Below are 11,060 nucleotides of genomic sequence, written 5' to 3'. Positions count from 1 at the left end.
AACAGGGCTAGGGATGATACTGTCTGTGGTGAATAGGGCTAGGGATGATACTGTGGTGAATAGGGCTAGGGATGATACTGTCTGTGGTGAACAGGGCTAGAGATGATACTGTGGTGAATAGGGCTAGGGATGATACTGTGGTGAACAGGGCTAGGGATGATACTGTGGTGAATAGGGCTAGGGATGATACTGTCTGTGGTGAACAGGGCTAGGGATGATACTGTGGTGAACAGGGCTAGAGATGATACTGTGGTGAATAGGGCTAGGGATGATACTGTGGTGAACAGAGCTAGAGATGATACTGTGGTGAATAGGGCTAGGGATGATACTGTGGTGAACAGGGCTAGGGATGATACTGTGGTGAACAGGGCTAGGGATGATACTGTGGTGAACAGGGCTAGGGATGATACTGTGGTGAACAGGGCTAGGGTATTTGATTCATTCCTTTAACTTTGTATCTGACCTGCTGTATGTCTCTGTCTCCTCAGTGTAAAGAAGGAGGCTTTCCTCACGACCTGTGGCTCAGTGTGAGTGCAGAGAACGTTTCAGTCTACAAGAGAGGAGAACCCAAACCTCTGGAGACCTTCCCCTACGAACACATCATCTTCTTCGGAGCTCCCCAGGCCACTACTTATAAAATCACCGTGGACGACAGAGAGATGTTCTTTGAGACGCCTCTGGTACAGTATTACACCATAATACAACATTATAGAAGTACTAGCCTGGTCCCAGGTCTGTTTATAACACCAGATTATAAATGACCAGTAGCCTGGTCTGTTTATAACACCAGATTATAAATGACCAGTAGGCTGGTCTGTTTATAACACCAGATTATAAATGACCAGTAGCCTGGTCTGTTTATAACACCAGATTATAAATGACCAGTAGCCTGGTCTGTTTATAACACCAGATTATAAATGACCAGTAGCCTGGTCTGTTTATAACACCAGATTATAAATGACCAGTAGCCTGGTCTGTTTATAACCCCAGATTATAAATGACCAGTAGCCTGGTCCCAGGTCTGTTTATAACCCCAGATTATAAATGACCAGTAGCCTGGTCCCAGGTCTGTTTATAACACCAGATTATAAATGACCAGTAGCCTGGTCTGTTTATAACACCAGATTATAAATGACCAGTAGCCTGGTCTGTTTATAACACCAGATTATAAATGACCAGTAGCCTGGTCTGTTTATAACACCAGATTATAAATGACCAGTAGCCTGGTCTGTTTATAACACCAGATTATAAATGACCAGTAGCCTGGTCTGTTTATAACCCCAGATTATAAATGACCAGTAGCCTGGTCCCAGGTCTGTTTATAACCCCAGATTATAAATGACCAGTAGCCTGGTCCCAGGTCTGTTTATAACACCAGATTATAAATGACCAGTAGCCTGGTCTGTTTATAACACCAGATTATAAATGACCAGTAGGCTGGTCTGTTTATAACACCAGATTATAAATGACCAGTAGCCTGGTCTGTTTATAACACCAGATTATAAATGACCAGTAGCCTGGTCTGTTTATAACACCAGATTATAAATGACCAGTAGCCTGGTCTGTTTATAACACCAGATTATAAATGACCAGTAGCCTGGTCTGTTTATAACCCCAGATTATAAATGACCAGTAGCCTGGTCCCAGGTCTGTTTATAACCCCAGATTATAAATGACCAGTAGCCTGGTCCCAGGTCTGTTTATAACACCAGATTATAAATGACCAGTAGCCTGGTCTGTTTATAACACCAGATTATAAATGACCAGTAGCCTGGTCTGTTTATAACACCAGATTATAAATGACCAGTAGCCAGGTCTGTTTATAACACCAGATTATAAATGACCAGTAGCCAGGTCTGTTTATAACACCAGATTATAAATGACCAGTAGCCTGGTCTGTTTATAACACCAGATTATAAATGACCAGTAGCCTGGTCCCAGGTCTGTTTATAACCCCAGATTATAAATGACCAGTAGCCTGGTCTGTTTATAACACCAGATTATGAATGACCAGTAGCCTGGTCCCAGGTCTGTTTATAACACCAGATTATAAATGACCAGTAGCCTGGTCTGTTTATAACACCAGATTATAAATGACCAGTAGCCTGGTCTGTTTATAACACCAGATTATAAATGACCAGTAGCCTGGTCTGTTTATAACACCAGATTATAAATGACCCGTAGCCTGGTCACTGGTCTGTTTATGCTCATGCCACCATGTTTGGCAAGACAATGAATGACAGGGAGTTGACATGATAGCAAATATACTGGTACCCCAGGCTAGCCTTTCAGGACGCCCACCAACAAGGCCTTTTTTGGCTGTTATGATGCTTCTAAACACATACACTACCGTTCAAAAGTTTGGCGGTCACTTAGAAATGTCCTTGTTTTTGAAAGAAAAGCAAATGTTTTGTTCATTAAAATGACATCAAATTGATTGGAAATACAGTGTCGACATTGTTAGTGTTGTAAATAACTATTGTCCCGTGTGGCTCAGTTGGTAGAGCATGGTGTTTGTAACGCCAGGGTTGTGGGTTCGATTCCCACGGGGGACCAGTATGGAGAAAAAATTAATGAAATGTATGTATTCACTACTGTAAGTCGCTCTGGATAAGAGCGTCTGCTAAATGACTAAAATGTAAATGTAAAAAATGTAGCTGGAAACGGCTGATTTTTAATAGAATATCTACGTAGGCGTACAGAGGCCCATTATCAGCAACCATCACTCCTGTGTTCCAATGGCACGTTGTGTTAGCTAATCCAAGTTGATCATTTTAAAAAGGCTAATTGATCATTAGAAAACCCTTTTGCAATTATGTTAGCAAATCAAATCAAATCAAATGTATTTATATAGCCCTTCGTACATCAGCTGATATCTCAAAGTGCTGTACAGAAACCCAGCCTAAAACCCCAAACAGCAAGCAATGCATGTGAAAGAAGCACGGTGGCTAGGAAAAACTCCCTAGGAAAAACTCCCTAGAAAGGCCAAAAACCTAGGAAGAAACCTAGAGAGGAACCAGGCTATGAGGGGTGGCCAGTCCTCTTCTGGCTGTGCAGGGTGGATATTATAACAGAACATGGTCAAGATGTTAAAATGTTAAAATGTTCATAAATGACCAGCATGGTCAAATAATAATAATCATAGTAGTTGTCGAGGGTGCAACAAGCACGTCCGGTGAACAGGTCAGGGTTCCATAGCCGCAGGCAGAACAGTTGAAACTGGAGCAGCAGCACGGCCAGGTGGACTGGGGACAGCAAGGAGTCATCATACCAGGTAGTCCTGAGGCATGGTCCTAGGGCTCAGGTCCTCCGAGAGAAAGACAGAAAGAGAGAATTAGAGAGAGCATATTTAAATTCACACAGGACACCGGATAAGACAAGAGAAATACTCCAGATGTAACAGACTGACCCTAGCCCCCCGACACATAAACTACTGCAGCATAAATACTGGAGGCTGAGACAGGAGGGATCAGAAGACACTGTGGCCCCATCCGATGATACCCCCGGACAGGGCCAAACAGGCAGGATATAACCCCACCCACTTTGCCAAAGCACAGCCCCCACACCACTAGAGGGATGTCTCCAACCACCAACTTACCGTCCTAAGACAAGGCCGAATATAGCCCACAACGATCTCCGCCATGGCACAACCCAAGGGGGGGCGCCAACCCAGACAGGAAGACCACGTCAGTGACTCAACCCACTCAAGTGACGCACCCCTCCCATGGACGGCATGGAAGAACACCAGTAAGCCAGTGACTCAGCCCCTGTAAAAGGGTTAGAGGCAGAGAATCCCAGTGGAAAGAGGGGAACCGGCAAGGCAGAGACAGCAAGGGCGGTTCGTTGCTCCAGCCTTTCCGTTCACCTTCACACTCCTGGGCCAGACTATACTTAATCATAGGACCTACTGAAGAGATAAGTCTTCAGTAAAGATTTAAAGGTTGAGACTGAGTCTGCATCTCTCACATTGGTAGGCAGACCATTCCATAAAAATGGAGCTCTATAGGAGAAAGCCCTACCTCCAGCCGTTTGCTTAGAAATTCTAGGGATAATTAGGAGGCCTGCGTCTTGTGACCGTAGCGTACGTGTAGGTATGTACGGCAGGACCAAATCGGAAAGATAGGTAGGAGCAAGCCCATGTAATGCTTTGTAGATTAGCAGTAAAACCTTGAAATCAGCCCTTGCCTTAACAGGAAGCCAGTGTAGGGAGGCTAGCACTGGAGTAATATGATCAAATTTTTGGGTTCTAGTCAGGATTCTAGCAGCTGTATTTAGCACTAACTGAAGTTTGTTTAGTGCTTTATCCGGGTAGCCGGAAAGTAGAGCATTGCAGTAGTCCAGCCTAGAAGTAACAAAAGCATGGATTAATTTTTCTGCGTCATTTTTGGACAGAAAGTTTCTGATTTTTGCAATGTTACGTAGATGGAAAAAAGCTGTCCTTGAAATAGTCTTGATATGTTCTTCAAAAGAGAGATCAGGGTCCAGAGTAACGCCGAGGTCCTTCACAGTTTTATTTGAGATGACTGTACAACCATCCAGATTAATTGTCAGATTCAACAGAAGATCTCTTTGTTTCTTAGGACCTAGAACAAGCATCTCTGTTTTGTCCGAGTTTAAAAGTAGAAAGTTTGCAGCCATCCACTTCTTTATGTCTGAAACACAGGCTTCTAGCGAGGGCAATTTTGGGGCTTCACCATGTTTCATTGAAATGTACAGCTGTGTGTCGTCCGCATAGCAGTGAAATTTAACATTATGTTTTCGAATGACATCCCCAAGAGGTAAAATATATAGTGAAAACAATAGTGGTCCTAAAACGGAACCTTGAGGAACACCGAAATTTACAATTGATTTGTCAGAGGACAAACCATTCACAGCTGAAAACTGTTGTCTGATTAAAGAAGCAATAAAACTGGCCTTCTTTAGACTAGTTGAGTATCTGGAGCATCAGCATTTGTGGGTTTGATTACAGGCTCAAAATGGCCAGAAACAAAGATCGGTGCACAACTGAGCAAGAGGACAAGTACATTAGAGTGTCTAGTTTGAGAAACAGACACCTCACAAGTCCTCAACTGGCAGCTTCATTAAATAGTACCCGCAAAACACCAGTCTCAACATCAACAGTGAAGAGGCGACTCCGGGATGCTGGTCTTCTAGGCAGAGTTCCTCTGTCCAGTGTCTGTGTTCTTTTGCCCATCTTAATCTTTTCTTTTTATTGGCCAGTCTGAGATATGGCTTTTTCTTTGCAAGTCTGCCTAGAAGGTCAGCATCCCGGAGTCGCCCAGTTGTGCACCGGGGCCTCCCACTCCTCTTTCTATTCTGGTTAGAGCCAGTTTGCGCTGTTCTGTGAAGGGAGTAGTACACAGCGTTGTACAAGATCTTCAGTTTCTTGGAAATTTCTCACATGGAATAGCCTTCATTTCTGAGAACAAGAGTAGACTGACGAGTTTCAGAAGAAAGATCTTTGTTTCTGGCCATTTTAAGCCTGTAATTGAACCCACAAATGTTGATGCTCCAGATACTCAACTAGTCTAAAGAAGGCCAGTTTTATTGCTTCTTTAAGCAGGACAACAGTTTTCAGCTGTGCTAACATAATCGAAAAAGGGTTTTCTAATGATCAATTAGCCTTTTTTTAAATGATAAACTTGGATTAGCTAACACAACGAAGTGCCATTGGAACACAGGAGTGATGGTTGCTGATAATGGGCGTCTGTGTACGCCGTTTTCCCTGCTGTTAAAACTGTATCCTCTGTATTGTTTCAGGTTGGAGAGATCACCAAGATCATGAAAGCCTACATCAACATGATAGTGAAGAAGAGGTGCAGTGTCAGATCTGTTTCCAGCTACGGAACCAACTGGGTCAGGTGATTAGGGACAGGACAGGACACAGCCCAGCTGGCTTCCCACCGCCCTGGGCTAACAGGCTAACAGGACAGGACACAGACCAGTTGACTTCCCACTGCCACAGGCTAACAGGCTAAAAGGCTAACAAGCTAACAGGATAGGACAGGACACAGCCCAGCTGGCTTCCCCCGCCACAGGCTAACAGGACAGGACACAGCCTAGTTGGCTCCCACCGCTCCAGGCTAACAGGCTAACAGGACAGAACAGGACAATGCCCAGTTGGCTTCCCACCGCCCCAGGCTAACAGGCTAAAAGTCTAACAGGATAGGACAGGACACATCCCAGTTGACTTCCCACCGCCCCAGGCTAACAGGCTAAAAGGCTAACATTACAGGACACATCCCAGTTGGCTTCCCACCGCCCCAGGCTAACAGGCTAAAAGGCTAACAGGACAGACACATCCCAGTTGACTTTCCACCGCCCCAGGCTAACAGGCTAAAAGTCTAACAGGACAGGACACAGCCCAATTGACTTTCCACCGCCCCAGGCTAACAGGCTAAAAGGCTAACAGGATAGGACAGGACACAGCCCAGTTGGCTTCCTGCCGCCCCAGGCTAACAGGCTAAAAGGCTAACAGGATAGGACAGGACACAGCCCAGTTGGCTTCCTGCCGCCCCAGGCTAACAGGCTAAAAGTCTAACAGGACAGGACACAGCCCAATTGACTTTCCACCGCCCCAGGCTAACAGGCTAAAAGGCTAACAGGATAGGACAGGACACAGCCCAGTTGGCTTCCTGCCGCCCCAGGCTAACAGGCTAAAAGTCTAACAGGACAGGACACAGCCCAGTTGGCTTCCTGCCGCCCCAGGCTAACAGGCTAAAAGGCTAACACTACAAGACAAAAATTCAATGAAGACAAGAGGGACTGTTCTCCTCAACCCAGATGTCTGGATAACTGAAGGCTGTTAATCAGCTACTCAATAACTTGTTCACCTCCGTCGACAACAAGGAATCTCATCTAGAAGATTCTTAGAATCGTAGTGTGTCTCTCATTGCATATATATGTGGTAAAGAGGTCAATGGAACTCGACCAAAACAATGGAAATGCCATGGAAACGTGTGGGGGAAAGATCCCGATTCTCCTCATTGCCCCCCAGCAACATTAGCCTGCGTTTAGACTCTTGTTTCACACTGTGTTGAGGTAGAAATCGGAGTATAATGCTTGTATGGATGTCAACCCCAGTTCATGTTCATTTCATCGTCACCAATCAACTGAGTTAAAGTTGAAAACTACTTTGACTACCACTACCAATTTCTGTATGCTAGCTATGCTACCAGCTTATACGAATGGGAGTTAGCATTTAGCAGTCACTTCTTCTAAATCTGAAAAGGGACAACTTCTAAAATGTATGCAGTGAAAACAGCCAAATATATCCAAATCGGACTTAAATTACCACATTGTGAGCCTACTGCAATACGTCAATCACGACGGATTTGACAAAGGTCCACTTTGTCCGATCAGATTTGTTTAAATGTGCACCAATCCAGCGTCGTCCTATCAATCCCTCCGCCCTGTCTGCATTCCATTGGCCTCTTCACCACATCTATTTAAACAGAACATTCTAGAATGTGTATAATTAAAATGTCTAACACTTTTCTCTAGCTGTCGACAAGAGTGGATGACCGACCATTTTTTTTTTTTTTTTCTGCCATTATTTACATCACCTTATCGATGGTACGAACCGATCAAAGTATCGCGTCACATCAGATGTCCTTTTTTATTTGCGTCGAGTTTGAGCATTTCAAATACCTTTCCAATGGCATGAGATTTAGATGGACTGAGAGGTCAAGCCCTACCTGACTACAGCTCCCCAGTTGGGACTTATTTTGACGTTGCAAATGAGTTGTTGATGCACACAACTGTACCGTTCTATATTTCTAATGAGAAGAAGTGATTTGTCTATCTAAGGATATACGATGTGATCATTATTGATCCTCAGGGCAGTCGTTACTCATTACAATACTCTGTTTAGTAGCTACTCTATTGCCACAGAATAGGGGAATAAGGTTTGTAGACTTCCCCCTCGGGGTTTCATGAGCAATATGAGTCCAATTTCAGACCACAGACCCAAGGAGTTGAACCTCTTTATATTTTAATGCCTTAAATAGTTTCACTGCTTCCATCCATGTTGTTATTCATCTACTTTGGACTGGGAGTAGTAATAGTTTCACTGCTTCCATCCATGTTGTTTTTCATCTACTTTGGACTGGGAGTAGTAATAGTTTCACTGCTTCCATCCATGTTGTTTTTCATCTACTTTGGACTGGGAGTAGTAATAGTTTCACTGCTTCCATCCATGTTGTTTTTCATCTACTTTGGACTGGGAGTAGTAATAGTTTCACTGCTTCCATCCATGTTGTTTTTCATCTACTTTGGACTGGGAGTAGTAATAGTTTCACTGCTTCCATCCATGTTGTTTTTCATCTACTTTGGACTGGGAGTAGTAATAGTTTCACTGCTTCCATCCATGTTGTTTTTCATCTACTTTGGACTGGGAGTAGTAATAGTTTCACTGCTTCCATCCATGTTGTTATTCATCTACTTTGGACTGGGAGTAGTAATAGTTTCACTGCTTCCATCCATGTTGTTATTCATCTACTTTGGACTGGGAGTAGTAATAGTTTCACTGCTTCCATCCATGTTGTTATTCATCTACTTTGGACTGGGAGTAGTAATAGTTTCACTGCTTCCATCCATGTTGTTATTCATCTACTTTGGACTGGGAGTAGTAATAGTTTTGCCTTTCAGGAATGGCGTCCCCCCAACAAGTGTATGTCAGGGTTAATAACTTGGTGGTTATAACCAGTTATAACACAGGTGGTCAAGGCTGCCATTCTACCCAGTGCCTGAGAAGCAGGGTTTAAACCTTATGGTTTCAAATCTGGTGAAACGACACTTGCCTTTTATATATGACTAGAACAAACCAATATATATATATATATATATATATATGACTAGAACAAACCAATATATATATATATATATATATATATGACTAGAACAAACCAATATATATATATATATGACTAGAACAAACCAATATATAGTCCGTTGCTTCTTCCTACTACTACATGTAGGATGTTTAATTACACTAAAGGCTGTGGTTAATATAAACATGTGCTTATTTCTGTAAACCATGATTATAGAATTTAGTCTCCAGTATTTTAAATAATTTAAACTGTTATATTTTTTATTATGAAAATCATTATTATTATAATTTTTTTTTTTGGTGTGTGTGTGTGTGTGTGTCTTTGTAATGATTGTGACTGAAACTGTAGTTTTAATGAGAGCGTGGTGTTTTGATGAGACGAGCAGGATATTGCTTGGTACCTCTGTTACTGAAGGATGGATTGTTATTTTGGTCATGATAGGAGGGAGGGTGACATTGTCTCACGTCAGATGGCGTCATTCCTCCGCGGCGCTCGTACCTCAAACCGGGTCGATTCAACAAATTAAAACATAGTCCCTTATTTTAATTTTTTTTTTTTTTTTTAAACATCACAGCGCTCTCATATGATTCTCCATGAAATAGGCAGAATAACTTAGCTAGCTAAATTATTTCAAACGTTGTGACAGTGATTTAATAGTTTGCAATTGTGAGGAAAATAAAAACAAACCAGGGGGTTACCTTCTGCACAAATTCCAGGACGTTGCTCGCCAGGCAGTGACTTGATCAGCCATGTTGCTATCCGTTGTAGCTAGCTAGCTAGCTAGTCAGCTAGCTCTTCCGTCACTGACATTAAAAAGCTTGCTTAGCCTGTTTAAATGACCCTGAAGTTGTAGACATGCAGCCCCACGATGAATAGGAAGTGGCTGTTAATAACAGAAATCAGTCCACAGATCAGCATGTTTCCACCCGGATCGTATTGTTGGGTCAGCTGAGAGGCTACTGCTTCACGAAAACTCAGAATAATGGAAGCATTAGCACTACTAGCTACAGTAGCTTGCTAACTAGCTTTTGTTGGAAGATTCAACATTGTTTGTGCAGCACTAAGAAGGTAGCTGGTTGGTTAGCAGTGTCGTTTCAGTCAAGATGATTTCAGGGATTGGCTCAGCTGTTGGACAAACGTAGGCTTTCGTGCCCATAGTTCAAAACTTCAGAAATACTGCTCATTTGAAGCACAAGAATCATTAGCTAGATGTAAAATGGGGCGACTTAAAGACTTCCTCACCAAAAAAAACAACATCAACATTATTGTATTTGTGGTTTTAACATAGATGAATTCAGACAGTTCTGAGGCAGGAATGAGGTTCAGCAGATGATGTCTCCTGGGTAATATGTTCTAACGTCGTGACAGCACCGTTGTAGCCGGACTTCTTTTGATCTATCCCGTGATCCTTTGATCTATCCCATGATCCTTTGCGAGATACAAGACGGATCAGTGCAGGTCGGAAAGCACGCTCTATCTGATGGAAGACAATGGGAGGGTGGGGTATTTTACTGTGTGTGTGTAATTCTAATAGTCAGGAAGAGAGGGTCAGGACTTTAAGCAGACACAGGCTGTTTCTCAGCTCTCTCTGTGTGTGTGCGTCTTGAATTGGCACCCTATTCCCTATATAGTGCACTACTTTTGTTCAGGGGCCAGGGGCCCTATGGCACCCTATTCCTTATATAGTGCACTACTTTAGACTGGAACCTATAGGGAATAGGGTGCCATTAGGGATGCCCCCTCTGTCTGGTTTTTTCTGGCCAGCTGCCGGCAGCACACCAGACCTACTGGCATGTTCCCGTTGATCGATACTGTACTTATGACATATTTCTGTTTATTTGGAGAGAGAGAGAGAGAGAGAGAGAAAGAGAAACAATCTGGAAATGATTATTATTTAATTTTTTTTGTAACTGGATTTACAAGATGCTTAAATAAATGATTGTATTTATAACCTGTTTGGCGTTGTCCGTACAGTGTTGTCTGGATACCAACATGTAGCTGCAGTACTATGACACAAAAGCAGTTTCTGGCCATTGGAATAACAAAAACAGCTTTGAAACTAATGTAGCTACATCTTACACAAAATCCTGCCTTTTTTGAAAATGTAGCTTCTTCAGAAAATGTATAATACAGATACTTTGCAGGTAGCTAATATTTCACACAAAAAGAAGCAAAAAGCCACTCTGACATCACTAGAAAATCCATGCAACCAAGCAACACAGCCCTAAG

At 42.9% G+C, this 11,060-nt stretch overlaps 1 protein-coding gene and 1 non-coding gene across 2 annotated transcripts in view; both read left to right on the top strand.

Moving 5' to 3' along the window:
* LOC106586950 (unconventional myosin-X) overlaps positions 1-10,786 on the top strand; it is a 265,626-nt gene extending 254,840 nt beyond the window's left edge. Inside the window, exons 40-41 of the mRNA XM_082969251.1 lie at positions 489-680; positions 5,761-10,786. Of these exons, the coding sequence (XP_082825377.1) occupies positions 489-680; positions 5,761-5,865 (297 nt within the window). The 3' untranslated portion in view covers positions 5,866-10,786. The remainder of the gene's footprint in view (positions 1-488; positions 681-5,760) is intronic.
* Positions 2,482-2,555, top strand: trnat-ugu (transfer RNA threonine (anticodon UGU)). Its single transcript has one exon. It is a non-coding gene; the product is annotated as a tRNA-Thr (tRNA).
* Positions 10,787-11,060: the final 274 nt, after the last annotated feature.

This window comes from Salmo salar, chromosome 25 (genome assembly GCF_965601325.2).
Source record: "Salmo salar chromosome 25, fSalSal1, whole genome shotgun sequence".
Classification (NCBI taxonomy): Eukaryota; Metazoa; Chordata; class Actinopteri; order Salmoniformes; family Salmonidae; genus Salmo; species Salmo salar.
Note: the sequence above shows the minus strand (reverse complement) of the source record. Positions and strands in the feature narration are given on the sequence as shown.